General features: G+C 55.0%; 1 protein-coding gene across 1 annotated transcript in view; it reads left to right on the forward strand.

Annotated features, from left to right (window-relative positions):
• Positions 1-669, forward strand: part of NPHP4 (nephrocystin 4) — a 140,143-nt gene extending 139,474 nt beyond the window's left edge. The window contains exon 32 of the mRNA XM_082469383.1: positions 103-669. Coding sequence (XP_082325509.1) covers positions 103-243 — 141 coding nt within the window. The 3' untranslated portion in view covers positions 244-669. The remainder of the gene's footprint in view (positions 1-102) is intronic.
• Positions 670-22,000: the final 21,331 nt, after the last annotated feature.

Consider the following 22,000-nt stretch of genomic DNA (forward strand, 5'->3'; position numbering starts at 1 on the left):
TGCGAGCCTGGGGAATGTGTGTTTGCCTGCGTGGAAGCGGCTGGAAGAGAGAGAGAGAGGGGTCGGCGGGGTGGGCGCTAGGACGGCGATGCTTCTTGCCAGGTCGGGGGAGGCGAGACCTACACCATCGGCCTGCGGTTTGCGTCCCGTCAGGAGGCCGGGGAGGAGGAGATTCTGATTTACATCAATGACCACGAAGACAAAAACGAGGAGACGTTTTGCGTGAAGGTCATCTACCAGTAAAGGTGCGGCGGGGGCCATCCTTGCTGCTGTTCGGGGTCAGGCGGCTGTCCCGGAACTCGGTCCCGTGGACTTGGCCGAGGGAGGGGGGTCGCCGTGCCCCTAACCGTTTGCGATGCTCCCACCCGGTCAGGCTGCTGCCGGTACCACCCGCGTAGCAGCCCCACGGGAGTCCTGACTGTGAACGTGCGCGCCCGCTGTACCCGGGGCCCGTTTCTCTCTGCGGCACGCGGGGGATTCTCACCGTCTGTGACGTTAGGATTTACTGTCAGCAAAATGTATTTTCTGAATCATTTTAAATGATAAAATTATGTTTTTTTAACTGAGTTTTATACACTGTATTATTTGCTATGTAATTTTTTTTATGCTGGTATTATTATTTCACATCTTTTAAAGAAGTTGTACGAAATACTAAATTTTTACACGTTTTCTCTTTTGGCAGTTTTCTTGAGCGTTTTCTGCTGTTTTCACCATTGTCAGAGTTTTCTGTCTGCAGCCTAAGCTTCCTTTTCCCTAGAGGATGACGTTGCCGAGGGACAGTCAGGTGGCCCGTGGTTTGTGGCCTCTGGGAGAGTCTGCTCAGTCCTGACCTGAGGGGAGGGCGGCTCTGACCTCTGCTTCTGTTGTCACCTCTCCTGCTTTGATTCTGGTCCCCCTGCCTCCCTTTGTAAGGCCCTCGTGATGACATTGGACTTACCTGGAAGATCCAGGACAGCCGTTCGTCTCAAGATCCTTCACTCCATCCCCTTTACCACGTGAGGTCACCCAGTCACGGCGTCCAGGGATCAGGTCGGGCCGGCGGGGAGGGGGCATTGTACCGCCCACCCCCCTCCTGTTGGCCAGAACCTAGTCACTTGGCCACACCCAGCTCCAAGGGGTCTCAGAAATGTTGTCTTTCTTCCAGGTGGTCCTGTGTCCAGGTGACTTTGGGGGATGGTATCCCTAGCGGGGGGAGAGGGGGAAGGTTTAGCGGGGCAGCCAGTCATCTTTGCCCCAGCATTGCTGGTGGGGATGGTGAGAAGTGGGCAGACGGGGGGCATCCCAGGGATGGAATCGGCAGGGTAGGTGACGGATTAGGGCTCAGAAACAGAAACTTTACCTTCAGTCTGTTGGAAAGATGGACAGAAAGGAAGCGTGCTGTCCCAGCCCCGGGGTGGTGAGGAGACAGCAGGGTGGTAGCCAGCTGTGCGCATGTGCAGACGGGAAACCAGACTCCCATGGAGAGCAGCCCATGATGGGGGGGGGGGTCTCTCTGCACCGTGAACCCAGGGGGGCTCCCCGTGATTGAGAGCAATAGCTGGGGAAATGACCGGGCAGGCTCTTTGGAGAGATGGTCAGGGAGGCGGCTCAGGGTCAGACACACCGTAGACAGGAGCGGGGCATCGGCTGCCCCCAGGGAGCCTGATTTAGACCCCAGCCCCGTCAGCGGGGTTATAGACGGCACCTGCACTGGAACTGAGGCCAACCACCCCACCCCTGGGAGGGGCCCCTGCCCCAGCAGCACCCAGCAGCACCCTGCAGCCTCCTGCCCACAGGTCCTCCCCGCCAGGCGTGAGCCCCCAAAGAGCGGCGTGGAGTTGGATTCTGGGGAAGAGAGCCGCCTCAGGCCTATTGACCAGTCTGCAACGTGAGGACCTACCAAAGGACCCGTCTGTCTGTCGTTCGGATGCTCCCTGTTGTCTCTTCAAGGGCGGCCTCTGCGTTTTGCACGCCTGCCGCACGCACAGCAAGATCTCAGCTCATCCACGCCCCGGGCCAGTCCAGGCCCGGGCCCCGCCACCAGGGACCAGGCCCCGGTGGGGAGTGTTTCAGGAAGGAAGGCAGTTCTGGAGCCTAGCTGCTTGCTGTCCTGGGGGCACACAGTGTGGGGGGGGAGGTGGGCAGGGGACGCTTCGCTTTCATCTCCTCCCATTTCCAGATGCTTCCAAGAGCCGGAAAACCTAGGGGCCGCTGCTCTTCCTAGAGGCAGATCTGCTGGGAGTGCACTTCACCCACACGCCGTGGTGGGACCTCAGCGGCTTCCTTACACCACGTCTAGTCTACAAGGCAGAGACTGCAATGGGGGCCGTGCAGGCCTTTCCATAGCTCAGGCCGCCGTCCCCAGCGAGCTGTGCCGAGGCACCGGCACCAGCCCTGCCCTGGCTGGAGGTGGGGTCGGGGGCGCCCCTCCCCACTGTGCCCGGGGGTCCGCAGGCTGCAGGTGCAGGAGCTGAGGGTGGTGGGGCGCTCGAGGAAGCAGCGGCCGGCCTTGGCGAGAGAGAGGCCATCAGCCAGGGATGCTCGTTCTCTGGCCCTCACTCCCTCGTTAGTTCGTTCTTTCATCCATACGACCTTGGCTGTGGGCGCTTCTCCGGGCTCTGTTTGTGCAGGGGGTGCGGACACTGTGGTGCCCTGAGACAGACACCTTCCCGGCCCCAGGTCAGGAGCTGACCTCCTAGGGGGGCTCAGACGATAAAAAGTGGGTACAACATAGACAGTTGGCCGGGCGGTGATAAAGTCTGTAAGGGGAAAAGCAGGAGCAGGGCATGGAGCGGGTTGATATTAGGAAGGAGGTGACTGAGCGGGTGGTGGGTGAGAAGGGAACAGGAAGGGGTGGAGGGGCCGGGGCAGGTCTCGGGCTTGTGGGCTGCAGGCTGATTCTCGGGTGGTGCAGGGGTGACGGGGCTGGGGTGGACAGGTGCCTCGCCTCAGGACCAGCACTGGGGGCCACATTAGTGACCCGCCTTCCCCAGTGGCCACCGCGTTGGCACCATGGGGGCTGGTGAAGCTGGGCTCAGCTGGGTCGGGGGGTGTGGGGGGCTGTCCACGCTTTTTTAAGTCAGAAAAGCAGGTTCTGGGCTTCCCTGGTGGCACAGTGGTTGAGAGTCTGCTTGCCAATGCAGGGCACACGGGTTCGAGCTCTGGTCCGGGAAGATCCCACATGCCGCGGAGCAACTAGGCCCGTGAGCCACAACTACTGAGCCTGCGCGTCTGGAGCCTGTGCTCCGCAACGAGAGGCCGCGACAGTGAGAGGCCCTCACACCGTGATGAAGAGTGGCCCCTGCTCTCCACAACTAGAGAAAGCCCTCGCACAGAAACGAAGACCCAACACAGCCAAAAATAAATAAATTAAAAAAAAAAAAAAAAAAAAAAGCAGGTTCTCTACACACAGAGGATCTTTCCCTTTGCCCTTCTTCCCGTCCCCTCCTCCAAACGCCCTCCCCCCGGGGACTGTGGCCTTCTGGTCACTCTGGCATGTACACCCCTCTCTTCTTGGGCGCCGGTGAGGATTTGAAGCCCCTCCCGGCAGTGAGAATTGGGCACAAGATGGGGGCTTGTGCTTGTCAAAATTTATGCCGTTCTGAGCGTTTTTTTCTTCCCTTTCTTTTTCCTTTTTTTTTCTTTTCTCACAAAAAAGAGAGATTTAAAAAATTATATTTATTTATCTTGTCTGCGCGGGTCTCAGTTGTGGCACACGGGCTCTTAGTTGCAGCATGTGGGATCTAGTTCCCCGACCAGGGATGGAACCCGGGCCCCCTGCATTGGGAGCGCAGAGTCTTACCCACTGGACCCCCAGGGAAGTCCTGAGAGATTTCTTTTGCAATAAATTTTCAGTGTTAAATAAAAGCCATGGCTGTGATCCGCCATATTGGGGCTCTTCTGCTGGGGCCCAAAGCCCAGGTCAAGTTCACTGTGCGCTCTGGGTTGCAAAACACGGGCCTTCTTCCTTCCTTTATGAACCTGAGGTGTCCTGCCCCGACGCCCTAGACGTGAGCTAGTATTTTCATCTAACTTCTGACTTCCTGGTAGTCAGTTCCCTGGTCCAGCTGGCATCTGCAGAAGCGCCAGGTGATTTACACGAGAAAGCGGGGGCCCAGCCCCCTCCTCGGGTGGATCTGCCATAAGGGCTGGGAGCCGCTGCTTCTCCTGCACAAAGACGCACCATCTTTCAAAGGGAACCTTATCATTTCCATCAAGGGCATTTTTTAGCATTAGTATTTTATTTCTTCCCTCCTGCCCCTCCTCCTCTCACCCCGGCCGAAAGCTGCTTTTAACTAAATGGAGTCAAATGAAAGCCAGATTAGCTGCTTTGCTTTGCTCATGTCTGATAATGATTTAATGCTATGTTTTTCTCTATTTAGAAATAAATTAAGGCACCTTTTAAAATTGTTGCCTCAGGTTCGAAGAGGTTGGGGAATACGACCGTTCTGTTTCCTTAACAACCTTTTTCCTCCCAGTGGAGAAGGTTGGGGTGTATGCAGCTCTAACCCCCAACAATCTGGACGTAGTGGTTTTAGTTTTATTTTCAGGGATGTGTGCTGAGACCTTTACAAAGAAAGAGCAGGAGAGGAGGGGAGGGAGGGAAACAGCCAGTGGCCTCGAGAAGTCGTTCAAGTGCGTCCGTGTCTGGCGTGACTTGAGCACCGTGGGGGTCTCCCTGGTCCCGTGTGGGACGCTGCCCTTGAGTCTGGGGGACAGACAATGAATTCAGAGCCCCTTCCTGCTGGTGGAGGGGGCGGAGCTCCACATACAGTCAAGACCTTGTCATCAGGACACGTTTGTTGGCGAGCCACACGGGCCCCCATGGCTCTCCTGATCCCACAGCAAAGCCAGGTCTGAGCTGGTCGTGGGGGCTGTGCAGGGCCGAAGGAGCCTGCTCTCCGTGTCGGGGAAGGCCCACCTTGGGACAGCCAGCCGTGTGGCACCACACTGCTCCTCGCCTCTCCAAGGCTGTTAGGGAGGCCCTGAAAGCCAAGTGCAAGTCAGGGAGTGATCTAGTGTCCCCACAAAATCCATGCCCACCCAGAACCTCAGAATGTGACCTTATTTGGGAACAAGGTCTTTGCAGATGTCCTTAAGGTAAGGATCGAGATGGGGTCATACTGGGACCATTAGGGTGGTCCCTAAATCCAGTGAGTGTCCTTTAGGAGACAGAAAAGGACACACGGAGAAGGTCATGCAATGTGGAGGCAAAGATGGGGGTGATGTGTCTGCTGGTCGAGGACCACCACGGATTGCTGGGCGCCACCAGCACCTAGGACAGGGGCCTGGGACCCGTTCTCCCTCAGAGCCGCCAGAAGGACCTCTGGCCTCCAGAGCTGCGGGAGAATATACTTCTGTTGGATTAGGCCACCTGGTCACTTGTGACGGCAGCCCCAGGGGTCTTAAATATCCATGTAACCAGCGAATCAAGATTTCTGTCTGGTCCTTGGGAGGGAGGGCCAGATATAAATCTAAAGAGTGACCCGTAGACAGGGCGACCCTTTGCTGTGTGTGGCCGTCCCCCGGGCAGAGGTGGCTTCCTGCAGCAGCGGGGCCGCTCGGAGGAGCCGCGCCAGCCTCGAGTTCTGTCATCTCGGCTGTCAGATCCCGAATTGATCTGTGAATCAAGGCTCTAAAGATACATTTCATCGCAAGAATTCGACCTTGAAATAATCACACACCAAAGTGATGAGTCCATCTTCAAGAGGCAAAGTCACCAAGACGAGTGTTCTAACGGCACTTCAGGGAAAGGAGCAGGCACTATAGCCTCCTTGCCCCCAAAAGTTGAGGGTGCCTGAGGCTCAGACGGGACGCCCAGGTCGGAATGTGTGTGAGGCCGGTGGGAAGGGCTGAGGCCACCAAGGCCCGGCAAGGGCCCCGGGCTGCAGGCGACTCTGTCCTTCCAGATCTCTCCCTCTGGCTGCCCTACGGCTTCTCGCGACCTCCATCCTTCAGTGGGTGAGACAGAGGCGGGAATCCTGCAGAGGCCGCGGGCCCTGAACATTCTCTCTCAGCTCCGTCCGCCCTCTCCCTCACCTTGGCTGGGCAGTGGGTATGGGCAGAACTCGGATCCAGATGGGCCTGAATCCTGGCTCAGCCGTGGCCTGCTGCTGTGGCCGCTCTGGGGGTGCCGCCTTCTCCTGCGTGAGGTGGGGTCCTCAATGTCCTGTGTGAGGTGGGGTCTTCAATGTCCTGTGTGAGGTGGGGTCTAGGAGCTCCTGCCACTTAGAATCTTGTTAGGATCTGGAGTTCATGCAGGGGAGGAGCCCAGGTCTAGTGTGATGGCCTCAGGACTGTTCCCGAGCGCCGTCCCCATCCCACCAGGCGGCTCTGAGTGCAGTGCCCCCCTTGGGAGCCGTTTTTCCTTCCACCCCGATTGCGGGCCTGGCTGGATGACATGCTTTGGCTGTGGCCTGGGGGCGCAGGTTCCGTGGCTGTGTCCCAGAAGGGGCTGCTCTCTCCCTGGGCCCCAGGCTTGGTTGCAGGGAGGGGAGGAGAGGAGGATGGCTCCTCTCACAGCTGGCGGCCTCCTAGTAGCCTGTTACATTTTGTTCACATGTTTTTTAGAAGTATGGATTTGAAATGTTTGGTCCTTTTTAAACCAAATATAAACTTTGATCCTTTCTTCCACTTCCCCGGTTAATGTTGGACTCCAACTCTGGCAGTTGAATGGCGGGGCTCAGAAATGTGATCTCATGAGTCTCTGGAGATACCAGCGCTCCTTGCTGGGTGTCCCGTGTGCGCTCTCAGGACCCTCATATTCCAGATTCCAGATCATGCCTTACACATCCAGGCCAAAGAAAGTGAAGGCGGATTCTTGTGTGTGTAGTTGTCATTGTCGGTGTCTCCCTGAGCTGCACGGCGCTGGGCAGGGCTCGTGGCTTTTCTAGGAGGTCATGAGGGCAGAAGCCACACCGTGGGGATGACTGACCCACACCCTGACCTCGCAGCTCACTGGCCTATGTGGCCCCAGTCATTGCTGCCTCCCCACCTGGGTTAGTCACCTGTCCCAACAAGCACCACAGATGGGGGCTTAAACAACAGCAATCAGTTCTCTCCAGAAGGCTGGGAGGCCAAGATCAAGGTTTCGGCCAGTTGGTTTCTCCTGAGGCCTCTCCCCTTGTCTTGTGAACGTCTTCTCCCTGCGTCTTCCCACAGTCTGCCTTTGTATTTATCTATGGCATGATTTTCTCTTCTTGTAAGGACATGAGTCCTGTTGGATTAGGACCCACCCTTATGGCCTCACTTTACTTAACCACCTCTAAGACCCCATCTCCAAATACAGTCACACTTGGAGGTCCTGGGGGTTAGGACCTCAACAGATGAATTTGGGGGATGTGATTCAGCCCCTGACACAGACCTCTGGCTGCCACCCTCATGCTTACCCCCCCGGCCCCCTCTGCATCTTGCCCCCTTCCCTTGCCTCCTGTTCTCACAGCCCCTTCCTTTCGTTACCGCCATACCCTGAAGCCCTGAGACCCCTGGTCATCACAACCGCTGGGCAGAGGCCCCCTCTGTCGGGCCCCCAGGTAGCGGAACAGGGAGACAGGCTCTCAGCCATGCGCTGAGTTTCTCCTTGGATCTGTGGCCCTAACTCTGAAATAGGCCTCGGGCAAATGGCCCTACCACACCTTCCTGGTCTGTCTCTTCTCCAGGCTTCCAGAGAGCGGCCCACCCCTGCTCCTTCCTTCTCAGACCACCCAGCTCCCACCCTCAGAGTCAGCTGCTAACCTTGCCTCATCCTTCATGGAGGAAAGAGGAGCCACCAGACCAGAACCTTCCTGTGGTCCCACCATGATCTGTGACCTGACTGTGCCCGAGGCGGCCCCCATCTCGCCTGCCCTGACAGAGGACCAGGTGTCCTGGCCCCCAGGGGGGCCCAAATCCCACCCCTCTAACTCCTGAGGGCCTCACTCCTGCCCTTCTGTCCCTTCTGGAACACTCCGCATACAGTCATTCTCGATCACCCATCTTAAAAAGAAAAGCCATTTCTTTCTCCATTCTCCCCTCTTGCTGCCACCTGCTCTGTTCCTCTGGATAGAGAATCTTGCCAGCGTTGTCTGTGGCCAGTGTCTGAAGCCTGCCCCCACCCCCCCGCCATCGTTCTCTCTCCTGCTCCATGGAGACCTCGCTTTCAAGCTTACCTATGGCCCCTGTGAAGCCAGGTCCATGGTCACTGTCAGTCCCCTTTGTTCTGGCTGCCTGGGACCGCGGCTCCCCTGCCTGGTCTCCTGGAGTTGCGGGGGTCACATTCTCTTGCTTTTCCTCCAGCCTCTGTCCCCTCCTCAGCCTGGCCTTTGAGTGCCACCTGCCCTCAGCCCCTCTGTCCTGGTGGCCGCCTCCTGTCCCATGATTCTAAACAGCATGGCCACGTCTGTCACTCCTCACACCCATGTTGTGGCCCTGACATTGTCCAGCACCGCCTCGGGCTGCTGTCTGGGCGGTTCCCAAACCTGCTGCTCCTCTGTAGATGGTTCCCAAACTCTGCTCGCTTGGGGTGGCCCCCGTTTCCTGCCAGAACTTCCAGTCACCTAGAGGTACCGTACATTCAAGGCCATTCCCCTGTGATGGGGATCTAGGTGTTCCCAATTTTCCTATAATAAAATGCTGCAATCGATAAGCTTGTACATGTACTTTTATGTTCTCCTGTGAATGTTCTGTAGGATTGATCCTACTATTGGATTTACTGGCTCCCCCAAAAAGTGAAACATCTTTTTATTTTTATTTATTTTATTTTTTCTAAAGGATTAGAAATCACAACGTTGATTACTTATTTATTTATTTATTTGGCCTTGCCGGGTCTTAGTTGCCACATGCGGGATCTTCATTGGCGACGTGCGGGATCTTTTGGTTCCAGCATGCGGACTCTTTAGTTGCGGCATGTGGGATCCATTACCCTGACCAGGGATTGAACCCAGGCCCCCTGCACTGGGAGCACGGAGTCTTAGCCACTGGACCACTAGCATTTAATAATAGTAATGTTCCCAGCAAAGAACAAATCTGCATTCTACCATGGGTCGAAAACTGTTTGTGGGCTATTTGGAAAACTTTACTTAATGTTTTCCTTAATTAGAATCAATTGCGAGACCCTAGTAAAGAAATAAGTCCAAACATGAGATTCTAAGACCTCACACTGTGAAAACATCTTTTCACTTTTAAAGTTAAATGTGTACTTTGTAAAACTATTCAAACAATACCAAAGAGTATAAAATAAAAATTTAAACATTCTCTCTTCCCCCCACAGCTTCCAGTAACACTTCCCAGAGGAAACTACTATTTCTCTTGGATCCTTCTAGAATATGTTTATGCATTTTAGTGCATAAATAGGTGTACTTTTATTTGCACATGGGATAACATTCTTTTTGCTCACTTAATTCTGTATCCTAGCCATCTTTTCAAAATGTAACATACAGATCTTGCTGAGTTGTTTGTATTGACTTCTTGCTAATGCCTTACCATACATATTTATAGTTTTTGTTTTAAAATATACATTCAGAAGAGTATCTACAACTTAAATATGGTTTAAAGAATAATGCTACAGTGAATACTTATGAAACCACCACATAGAGAAATGGTATCTTTTTAAAAATTTTTCATTTTAAAACTCTAGGCTGGTCTCAAGATCACAACTGCCTTTTGTGTATTGATCTATAGCTGGCGACATGGCTAAACTCGTTTATTAATTTTAATACTTTGGCTGTAGGGTTATATTAGGGTGGCCGTGTGAATGCTCATATCATCTGTGAGTGTGACAGCCTTCTTTCTCCCTGTGCAATCCTTATCTCTTTTTTATTTCTCTTGCTTGTCCTAATGCACTGGATGAGGCTTTCTAGAAAAACATTCCATAGGAATGGGTGTAGTGCACGTCCTTGTTTTGTTCCTGATTTTAAAGAAGGTGCTGTCAGTGTGTCACCATCAACATGAGCTTGTGTAACCACAGTGCCCTGTCTGAGGAACACCCTGTAGAACCAGGATTCCGTGGAGGTCACTTTGGAAACCGCTTCTCTGCAGGGTTTTGGAATCGAGGAGTCCAGATTTTATCCTTTACTGGTGTTGGAGGCGGGCTTATACTTCTGTACTAGATTGCCCTGTTAAAGTTCAGATGTAACTTTATGAGTCCTGATCGACCACTTCTCACAGTAATGGGACTCTTGGCCCTGGGTACAGCTCCCACCATGGCCAACTTTACCAGGAAGCGCCCTCGCTTGGGAATGTCACTGGGTCTCACTGGTCCCAGCCGTGTGTGGACAGTGGGGTTAATCCCCCTAGAGCATTAGCTGTGCTCAGTTCCCCTCTCACACCATGAACAAAAAAAAGTCCTCTAGCATCTTTTTTTATTATTTTTATATATTTATATATTTATTTATTTATTTTTGGCTGGGTTGGGTCTTCGTTGCTGCGCGCGGGCTTTCTCTAGTTGCGGCGAGCGGGGGCTACTCTTCGTTGCGGTGCACGGGCTTCTCATCGCGGTGGCTTCTCTTGTTGTGGAGCACGGGCTCTAGGCACGCAGGCTTCAGTAGTTGTGGCACGTGGGCTCAGTAATTGTGGCTCGTGGGTTCTAGAGCGCAGGCTCGGTAGTTGTGGTGCACGGGCCTAGTTGCTCCGCGGCATGTGGGATTTTCCTGGACCAGGGCTTGAGCCCGTGTCCCCTGCAATGGCAGGCAGATTATTAACCACTGTGCCACCAGGGAAGCCCAGGCCTCTAGCATCTTGAGGGGTTTTGGCCTCAGGTGGATCAGCCCAGCTGGAGGCAGATGGCCCCACTCAACATGCCAAGATGGGCGTTGAGAAATAGGCTTCCTGAGTCTTGTAGCCCAGACCTCAGGGCCTTTGCAGGAAGGAAGCACAAAGTAAATACGTGAAGAGGGGTTTGCTGACCTGCTAAGCTGGTCTCTGCAGAGGGTCTGGGAAAGCATGCTTCACCTCTTATGACCCATCGTGCTGTGCGTCCCATGCGTGGAGTGATGATGGAAATGACCCAAGAGACCCACAGGGAAGCAGCAGCGTCACGCCCTCGGTCCTGCTGTATCCCGCTGTCAGGAACCCCAGGATGAGCCCCTGGGGAATGCTCCCAAACCCCGTCCTTTCTGAGACTGTGAGCTACTTATTGAGGCTCTCACCAAAGGAGAGATTGGCTCGGGTCAATGATTTAAATAAACACCAGGCTTGGTTTTATTCCAGCTTATTACCCCTTCATGTAGGTAAGCTCAGGGATCAATTGTTTTGGATCAAATTTTTGGTTCAATTTTTTTTTAAAGAGATGCGTTTCTGTTTTTTTTTTTTTTTAACATCTTTATTGGAGTATAATTGCTTTACAATGGTGTGTTAGTTTCTGCTGTATAACAAAGTGAATCAGCTATACATATACATATATTCCCATATCTCCTCCCTCTTGCGTCTCCCTTCCACCCTCCCTATCCCACCCCTCTAGGTGGTCACAAAGCACCGAGCAGATCTCCCTGTGCTATGCAGCTGTTTCCCACTAGCTATCTATTTTACATTTGGTAGTGTATATATGTCCATGCCACTCTCTCACTTCGTCCCAGCTTACCCTTCCCACTCCCCACGTCCTCAAGTCCATTCTCTACGTCTGCGTCTTTATTCCTGTCCTGCCTCTAGGTTCTTTAGAACCATTTTTTCTCTTTTTTTTAGATTCCATATATATGTGTTAGCATATGGTATTTGTTTTTCTCTTTCTGACTTAACTTCACTCTGTATGACAGACTCTAGGTCCATCCACCTCACTACAAATAACTCAATTTCGTTTCCTTCTATGGCTGAGTAATATTCCATTGTATATATGTGCCACATCTTCTTTATCCATTCATCTGTCGATGGACACTTAGGTTGCTTCCAGGTCCTGGCTATTGTAAATAGAGCTGCAATGAACATTGTGGTACATGACTCTTTTTGAATTATGGTTTTCTCAGGGTATATGCCCAGTAGTGGGATTGCTGGGTCATATGGTAGTTCTATTTTTAGTTTTTTAAGGAACCACCATACTGTTCTCCATAGTGGCTGTATCAATTTACATTCCCACCAACAGTGCAAGAGGGTTCCCTTTTCTCCACACCCTCTCCAGCATTTGTTGTTTGTAGATTTTTTGATGATGGCCATTCTGACCGGTGTGAGGTGATACCTCATTGTAGTTTTGATTTGCATTTCTCTAATAATTAGTGATGTTGAGCATCCTTTCATGTGTTCGTTGGCAATCTGTATATCTGCTTTGGAGAACTGTCTGTTTAGGTCTTCTGCCCAATTTTGGATTGGGTTGTTTGTTTTTTTGATATTGAGCTGTATGAGCTGCTTGTAAATTTTGGAGATTAATCCTTTGTCAGTTGCTTCATTTGCAAATGTTTTCTCCCATTCTGAGGGTTGTCTTTTCGTCTTGTTTATGGTTTCCTTTGCTGTGCAAAAGAAGGTTTATTTTTTTAATGAAAATTTGTTTAATAGTGAAGAGAGCGAGTATGGAGTGCTCTGGGTTACTGGATCCGGACGTGTGTGTATTTGCATCGAACCTTTAGCAGGCTGGTCTCAAGCCCTCTGGTGCTCCTGGGACTCATTCCTGTGCAGCGGGACCTCCCAGCTCTCAGACTGGAGGGAGGTGGTGCATCCAGCTGGGGAAGGGGAGGGGTCCACGGAGGGAGAGGTGTCAGGCTGCTTCCACTGGGGTCAGCGGGTTCCCCTGCGCCCAGGAGAACACGCGTGGTGAGGGGCCACCAAGGATGAGGAGGCTGGGTCACTCCCTTTCCAACTCCATCCATACCCAGCTGCTCTCAGAGGTCTGGGCCGCCTCGTGCAGTCCAGGAGGAAGGCTGGATGGCGAGCTGAGGGTGTTTGCAGCAGGCTGCTGGCAGGGACTGAATGGGGATGGGCAGAGGGTCTGCCAGGGTGGTCATGTTTCCTTTTTAACTTACAGCTGGGCTGCAGGAGGCCCAAGAGCCTGAATAGCCAAGTGTGGGTGGAAGATTCCAGAGCGTTGGCTGGGCCCCTGTTGGCTCCCGCTCAGCCTGCAGGTCCCTGCACTAATGGTGCCATATACCTGGGGCTGCAGAGGTGGAGCTGGGACTAACCTCCCCTGAACAACAGGTATGAGAAGGTTCCTCCAAACTGCCGAGGGGCTGGAAGGTGCCGGCAGCCCTGAGCTGGGTGCAGGGTGGGCGTGCTGCCAGGGGCACTGCCCGACCGGCTTGCCGGTCATGAGCCTGGCGGCTTCCCCGACAGACAACCCGACTCCTTTTCAAGCACATCGAGCCATTAAACCAGAGACGAGCTTCACAGGGCTGGTGAATCTCAGCTCTGCTCAGCGAGGAGACTCACATCCATCTCCAAGATGCTGGTGGCCAGGCACCCAGGGCCTGGCTTGTAGTAGGTGCTCAATTAGTGTTCCTCCAAGGCACGACTCCAGACGAAGCCTTCCGGCTTCTGGCTGTTATCTCTGGTGGTGGATGTGCCTGCTTGGGAAGCTGCTTTTGTTTGATTTCCTTTGCTTCCTCACGGACCCTGCCTCCTCCCGTCCCCGTCTTTGCATTTCATTTACCAAGTGATCCTCAAAGAGCAGAAGCAAGAGACTCAAACACCGGCTCACGGGCTTCCCTTGAGGCAGCCGGGCTGCGGGGGGAGCCGAGGAGCTCGACGCTCCTAACCAGGGTCTTGCATTCAATCAAAACTCAACCTGATAGAGAATGGGCTTGAGGACACGGGGAGGGGGGAGGGTAAGCTGGGACGAAGTGAGAGAGTAGCACTGACATATATACACTACCAAATGTAAAATAGATAGCTAGTGGGAAGCAGCCGCATAGCACAGGGAGATCCGCTCGGTGCTTTGTGACCACCTAGAGGGGTGGGATAGGGAGGGTGGGAGGGAGATGCAAGAGGGAAGAGATGTGGGGACATATGTATATGTATAACTGATTCACTTTGTTATAAAGCAGAAACTGACACACCACTGTAAAGCAATTACACTCCAATAAAGATGTTAAAAAAAAAAAAAACTCAACCTGAGCACCACCCCCTGCCCAACGCTGCCTTCAAGGGCTTTATCTTTCCCTTGGGGGCAGGAGCTGGGCACCAATGGCTGTGGGCCGAGCAGAAGACAGCCTCCATCCTGATGTCCTGCCCCTGGAGAAATGACTACTAGATTAAACATCTGAGCTGGGAAAGTGGTTTGTGTCCTGATACAAGGGGTGATGCACAGCCCGGGGAGCTGGTCCATGGACAGCGCCCCCTAGGGATGGGCCACGGGGAGGCAGGGGCTAGGGCAGCTCTCCCTGGAAACGAGGCCGGGAATTACTGGGCAGCATAGTGGTGAGGCTTACTGTATTTAAAAAAAAAAAAAAAAAAAAAAAAAATATATATATATATATATATATATATATATATATATGTAATAGTTTGTATCTGCTAATCTCAAACTCCTAACTTACCCCTCCCTCATCTTCCCTTTTGGTAACCATAAGTTTGTTTTCTGTCTGTGAATCTGTTTTTGTTTTGTAAATAAGTTCATTTATACTATTTTTTAGATTTCACATATAAGTGATATCATATGATATTTGTCTTTCTCTGTCTGATTTACTTCACCTAGTATGATGATCTCTAGGTCCATTCATATTGCTGCAAATGGCATTATGTCATTCTTTTTCATGGCTGAGTAATATTCCATTGTGTATATATATATATATATATATATATATATATATATATATATATCACATCTTCTTTATCCATTCATCTGTCGGTGGACACTTAGGTTGCTTCCATGTCTTGGCTGTTGTGAATGGTGCTGCAGTGAACATTGGGGTGCAGGTACCTCTTTGAATTAGTTTTCTCTGGATATATGCTCAGGAGTGGGATTGCTGGATCATATGGTAACTCTAGAGACCTACTGTTTATTGAGCTTCTGCTCTGTGCCAGGTGTGGCCCCAGGCACCTTTCAGATGACATTTCATTCAGTTTCCTCAGCTACTGTGTAAGTGAGATGCTGTGCTGCCCACTTTACAGATGAAGAACCAAGCTCGTCAAGGTTAAGACGTGTGCCCGGGTTGCACAGCCAGGAGGTGATAAGCTGCGAACCAGCCCAGGCGCTTGCCGTGACCCCGAGTCGCCCCCAGATTAGCTTGGTCTCAGCCCCTTCCCAGCCACACAGCTCGAGGGGCAACTTTCACAGCAGATGAACAACCTGCACAACTGTACACGGCCGCCCTGATCTGGAAGCCCCGCCTCCTGGTTTCCAGCCCCAGGAAGCCGTACAATTGCAGGCAGTGCCTTCTTTCTTTCCGTCGCTGAGGGCAAGGCTGGTGTTCAGCATTCAAAGTCGGAAGGTCAAGGTCTTTCTGGCCTCGGGTCCCTTGGGCCAGTACTGATGGCTCAGGGTTGGACGGGCTTTTCCTTGGGCCGGCCTCCCGCCAGCTGGAAACCTGGGTCTGAATTCCACCCGAATGTGGCTTGGCTAGAAATCCCTCTTCCTTGCATGGCCGCTTTCTGAGTGGGGCCGGGGAGAGATAGACAGGCAGGGACCCCTCCACTGGCTTTGCCCAGGACGGGGGAGCATCCCCCGAGGTGTGCCGACAGCTCCCTGCCCCAGGGATGCCTTCTCAGGGTCCCCTGGGTCCTTGGTGACATTGTGACATCTTCCTGCTGTCCAGGCCGGTGGACCCTGGAGGGCAGCTTGGCCTGGGCGCTCGGGCACGGGGCTGCGGGGCGCCTCTGTCCTGGCTGCGGGGCGCCTCCGTCCTGGCTGCGGGGCGCCTCCGTCCTGGCTGCGGGGCGCCTCCGTCCTGGCTCCGGGACGTCCATGCTGCTACTCTGCCCCATGCGTCCCTGGGGCAGCCTCCTCTCCTATCCTGCTCTGGCTACTTCACGTTTGGAGCACTAGGCAAAACCAAAGCCCTGCGAGCTCCTGGCCTCGACGCTCATGAGAGCTGACGGCTGACGGCAGCACCCGCCTTCCCTCTGCACCCTCTTGCTGGGATGCATGCCAGGCCGGGGCCTGGGAGAGCCCCGCTAACACGCCGCTCGATGGGCCGGGCAGCTGAGCCCCAGAGGCGCTGTGTGACTTGCTGCTGGCAGCAGAGCTAGAACCCGGGTCACCCATCGCCGCATCCTGGGTCCTTCCCGGGTCACTAGGCTGCAGTGGAGCGCGTGGTGTGGGTGAGCTGGACGGAGTGGGGCCCAGTGGGGAGTGGAGGGAGGGGCCCCTTTGCTGCCAGGAGACAAGCAGGGCGCCCCCAGCCCAGCTTCAACCTGCTGCCCCGTGTCTCTGCTTCTCATCCCGCCGCCGGGACAGGGCCCTGCTGGGTCAGCCTGGCCTCCTCTGCCTGCCCCTGAGCCTCGTCCAGGGCCTCTTTGACACTCACTGGGTCTGGATGCAGCGGTACCAGGCTGGCCTCGTCACGGGGGTGGGGGGACCCCGCTCCAGCCCAGCCTGCTTGGTCCCCACTCCTGGACCGGGCTCTCCGCTCTCTGTCCCACTCGGTCGTGCACCGAGAGGCCTGAACTTGCAGAGGCAGCCTCGTCGGTACTCGGCCCAGCCCATCCACCTGGGCACCGGTCTGCCCTCTTCCCCTCCCCCACATTACCCCCCATCCCTCTGCCTCTCTCTGCGAGGGCCTCTTGTGCTGTGTCTCTATCTCTCCCGCCCCCAGCGCGATGTCTCTCTGCTGCTCTCGCCTGGCCTGTCTCTTTCCTGGCCACCCCCAAACCACGGCACCCCCAGCCTCACCCCTTGCCGAGGTTGGAGCCGCTTTCCGGTCTGAGTCAGGCTGCGAGGTGCTTGCTGGGCATGTGGACGGACGGCCCCACTGTTGGCCTTGTAAGACAAGGTGCTGTGAGAACCAGAAATAGAAAACTGGGGCCTCGGGGCTCCGACCGGGGCCTGGCCGCTGCCCCCCAGCCCGGGCAGACCCTGGTCACTGCGTCTCTGTGGAGCTGGGCGCTGGGGCCCAGGAGGGAGCTGACTGGCCATTCTCCCCACGTCCTGCGTCCTGCGCTGCCCTGCTGAGCTCCTCCTGTCTCGTGCTGGCTGGCACACTGGGTCATTTCCTGAACAAGAGGAGACGGTGGGCCTCTGCTGTCTTCTTCGACACTTACTGGGGGTCTTGGAGGGAGGTGGTGCCAGCTTGAAGCCCCTAACTCCCTCCCAGTAACTCCAAGCCTACGTAACTGCCACTCTCTGGACTTGGGGCTCGGGGTACCCAGACAGGGTCTGTGGGGGGCCCTGACTCCTCTCTCTCTCTAGGGGCAGCACAGATCTGTGAGTCAGGTCTCAGGAAAGATGCTCAGGCCTGGGCCTGGGTGGCACATGCTCCCTGCTGCCTCTGCTGCCCCCATGGCCCGTGTGTACAGCAGGCTCCCAGGAGGCAGGGGGAGCAGATTGAAAGGTCCAGGGTGGAGAGGGGAGGGAGACCCTGGCCCCTGCAGTCAAACGTCCAGTGTCCTGCCTCCCCACGCCCGCCCAGGGGACTGGCCAAACTCTCTGAGCCTCCGCCTCCCTGTCAATCAGCCCTGACAAGCACTTCACGATGTACGCGGCCTCGTCTTCGTCACCAAGCGGATCTATCCCTTCAGTGCCCGTCACTCACCAGCGGGGTGACCTTGGCGTGCTCTTCACCTCTCTGAGCCTCGACTTTCTCATCTGTAAGTTGGGACAACAGCATCGCTGCCTCAGGGATGCTATAGGATTAAGGAGATCCCATGTCAGGTGTTTGGTGCCCTGCCCTGCAGGAGAAGGGGAGAGGATGGGGGGGCAGGGGTGTTCCCAGAAGGTGGCGGGTTGGGGGGCTGCCAAGCAGGAGGAGGGGGACATGTGTCCCTGCGACAGGATGCAGGCTCCTCTTCCCTCCTGGGAGCCTGGGATGCAGAGGCCACACCCTGAATGGCAGAGTGGCGTGCTTGGTCCCTGATGCCGTGGGCGGCCAGGCCACCCTGGACCATAGCCTGCTGCATTGTGTTTGGTCCTCCCGGACCCCGGGGCTGGCAGGTGAGGGTGCTGAGGCCCCGAGGTTGGGTGGCTTGTCCAAGGTCATGAGAGAGAAAGGGGGTGTCTGAACCCGAGTCAGGTGGACCCCGCAGCCCATCTTATGGGGCCCCACGGATGGCGCCTTCTCCTGGAGGAATAAAGGGAGAGGCCTCCATGTGCCCCGCTGGCTCCTCCCCAAAGCCACTGGGAGCCCCGGACATGGTCCTGCTGCGGACGGCTTTGAAGAGGCTGGTTAGTGCCGGGTGAGTTCCGATCCGCCACCCGAAATGTCCTGTTGTGACAGCAAGCTAGGAAAACAGAGACAAAAATCAGTGAGGGTGTGGAAACAGACACTGCTGGAAACAATTTCTGGAAGCAGCATGGCCTGGAAGAGATCTGAAGTTGGTGGCCCGAGGGAGGCCTGGGCCAGGCAGAAGACAGGAGCGGCCCCCAGAACCTCTCCCTGACCCCTCCGGGTCCCCACAGGGCCTGGACTTCAGCTGTGACAGCCCGTCCTTGGGCTGGGCGGCTGCCGCGGCAGGTGCTCTAGGCTGGGGCCTCCGGGGAGAGACGGAGGTGAGATTGAAGATGATGGGAGAAGCGGGGGTAGGAGGATGATGGGACACGGTCTCAGCGCCCGTCCATCTCCCTGGGTACCCGGCCCTGCAGGCCAGCAAGTGAATATCTGTGGCCCTTCTGGAACACTGTGTCAGATGGCTGGTTGGTTGGTTTGTTCCTTCCTTCATTCAGCAGCTGTGCCTCAGGGACGGCCGACGTGCCAGCCGCCATTCATCCATCCCAGACACGTCCGTATCCATCTTTCCATCTCCGTATCCCTGGAACGCAGCCAGGTCACCACTCCTCAACTACAGACCCCGAGGCCAGGGTGCTGACGGAGGTGAGCCCTGGCTTTCCTGGCTGTCAGGCAGACCTGGCCCTGGCCTGCTGCGGGGAGCGGGGAAGTGGCCCCCAGGTACAGATGATCGGCAGTCGCCCCCTTGGGCAAGAAGGGCAACGTGCTTCTCCAGCCCCTGCCTTGAGTGTTGGCGGGCGCCTCTCACTGCTCTTCCTTCCTGCGCCCCTAAAGCGCTCCCTAGGCTTGGGGAGATTTATGCCCTGAAGGGAGCAACGCCACTGCCCTTTATGGCATATTAAGCTGACAGATGGGCACCCCTATCAGGGTCTATGCTGGGTGCCTCCCTGTTGCTTCAGTTGGTTGGAAAGTGACAGGTAATATTTTTGAAATGAATCCTGTAAAGACTACAGTATATCAAGGGCCCTACGCAGGGTTATTAAAGGAGACTAACTGAATAACTTTCCTAGGATAATAATATTTCTTAAGGATTATGAATGAGCCCTGGTCTTTCCTTAGCTACCATGAGCCAGAAATGTCCGAGGGTGGATTCATGTCACTGTTTAAAGCTGCAGAGACGATTAGGCTTGCGTGAGATGCACAGATCAGAGTTAGATTGACAGCTCCGGAGTCATGTGTGATGAAATATGATTGGAAACTGTGATCTCCAGGCACTCGCTCACCGATATAATTAAGATATCCCGTGCATAACAGCTAAGGAAGTGGCATATGTCCAGGACCACGATTCTGGGAGCCTGGCAAAGATTTGTCCCCCTGAGTCTTTGGATTCGTCAGCTTGGACAGGGAGGCTGGCTTTGGTCAGGGGCTGCCCCACTGCAGTCTTCTGGGTGTCCTGGGTGGGATTCTGGATAGTTTTCTGCAGTGTGTGGGGCTGGAGTTGGGAGAATATGCCTGGGAAGGGTGCTGCCCTCTGATCCCTGTGGCCCTTTCCAGGTAGAAGGAGGAGCTGAGCGGGGTCCCCAGCACCTGCAGGAGGTGCTAACTAGCTGGGGGTGGGGAGGCTTCTGGGCCCCATCCTTTGAGGATTTGCCCCCGACCTAGGAGACAGGAGCAACCCCATCTCTCCCAAGCCTAGGGATTGAAACCCAGGTTGGCGAGAGGCTGAACCACCAGCAGGGTCTTGGCCTCTGAGAGCCTAGGGTTCCAAGGCCCACTCTGTGCAGGGAAAAAGTCAACCAGCCATTTTCAAGCCCAGGCTGGGTGTATGATGGTGGTGATGGCGGTGGGCGGGGACACTTCTTCCCCACCCCAGACAGCCTTGTGGACTAATGACCAGGCAGTCACATGGGGCCCTGTGCTCAGGAGGGCTCCACACTTGGTTTAATGCTCTGCCCTTGCTGTCTTGAAATGCTTAACAATTTTTCAACAAGGTGCTCTGTGTTTTTGTTTTGCTGGGGGCCCTGCAAACTATGTAGCTGGTCCTGTTTCCCACTCCTCTGGGGTGGGGGTAGGGTTAGGGCTGGGGATCCCACGGGGAGGTGTCGAGAACCCCCGCTGGAGAGTTTGGGAGGAGACCTGGGCCTGGGAAGCTCAGCCTGTCCCCACTGCCCTCTGTCTTGGGGACTTGCCAGCCTGCTGTGGCCTGTGCTCTGGTCTGCATGCCTCTACCTGTGAAAGGTAGGCGATTCTACCCATGTCTGGGGAGAGTGTTAGGGAACTGGTGTTGCCCTCACCTAAGCCATAGACTGGGAACTCACCTTCACAGGGGGCTTGTTACCCGTGTGGGCGGGAGGACAGCCTGTCCCTGCACCCTTCTGCTTCCTGCGAAAGTCAAGGCCACCTTCACAGAGAGTTAAGGCCCTAGCCGCATTCAGCCTGGGAGAGATACATAAAGCGTTAATGTGACAGCTTTAATTAGGCCTTTTTTTCATAAATACATATGTCAGCTAATGAGCAACGGCGTGGAGGCTGGATTTACTGCCGCTGCCAGCCATGAGTCTTTGTGTACGGGAAGGAAGCCAGGTGGCTCTCCCATGAAGGACATCTTCCCATCAGCAATCCCACCTCCAAAGGGGATCCCGGGGCCAGAGGAGCTCATGGCAGAATCCGAGCGGCTGGTCAGACCGGGCATTCCCGGAGGGCTGCTTCCGGCCAGAGGTGCTGACCATGCACCCGCTCTCAGCCCTGAATCCCCGAGGCAGGGGCTCCTCCCGCGGCCCCGCAGGCTCTCAGCTGTACGGAGGGGATGAAGGAGTGAGTGTATTGGGAAGAGCCAGCTTTGCCCCACGAGGTGCTGCCCGTGGGCAGTCACTTCCCACCCCTCCCTGGCCTGATTGCCCGGAGAGCAGTGTCCAGGAAGGAAGCCCCTCCGCGTTCCGGCATCTCAGCCCCGACCCCTTCCTGCCAGGCCCAGCACAGCCCTGTCTGGAGCTGCCCCGAGGCCCAGGCACCACGACCCCAAAGTCTAGAGCTGCCCCTCCACGCAGGAGGCTCACCTTTTCCTGCGAGGGGCTGTCCTGCCCTGCCTCCCCCCCTGCCCCCCAGGGACCCTACGCAAGCCCGTTAGTCCGTCCTTCACTACCTTAGCTTTAACTAAACCGTGAACTTCGCTGGACCTCCACAGAGGCGGGTCGATTAGAATCAAGTGCAGGAGCAACCCCGATCATCAACAGATGAACAAATGTGGTCCATGCATACGATGGGGTATTTCTCGGCCATGGAAAAGCAATGAAGCACTGACACGTGCTGCAGCGTGGGTGAACCTTGAGAACGTGCTAGTGGAAGAAGCCAGACACAGAAGGCCCATTGTGTGATTCCACTTATATTAAATATCCAAAGAGGTAAATTCACAGAGACAGAGGGTAGATTAGCGGCTGCCTGGGATTGGGAGAGTGACCAGTGACTGTTAATGGGGACAGTGCTCCTTTGGGGGGGATGAAATATTCCAGAATTAGTTACAGGGGATGCTTGCACAACATCGTGAATGTAAAAACCACTGAATTGTATGCTTTAAAGGGGTGAACTTTATGTATGGGAATTATATCTCAATTAAAGAAAAAGAACAACCTTGAGGTGGGGAGTAGGGTGGGGAACCCAGCTGGCCTGGTGGTCCAGAGAGAACGCCCAGGACGCTGGGCCGGAGCTTGGTCATCTCTGGCCTCTGCTAGGCCACTCAGCTCCCAATGGCGTCTACATTGCTCATCCACAGCAGCCCCTGACGCCCAGGGAAGGGAGTGTTTCCTTGGTAA

This window comes from Balaenoptera physalus (assembly GCF_965194825.1).
Source record: "Balaenoptera physalus genome assembly, chromosome: 1".
NCBI lineage: Eukaryota > Metazoa > Chordata > Mammalia > Artiodactyla > Balaenopteridae > Balaenoptera > Balaenoptera physalus.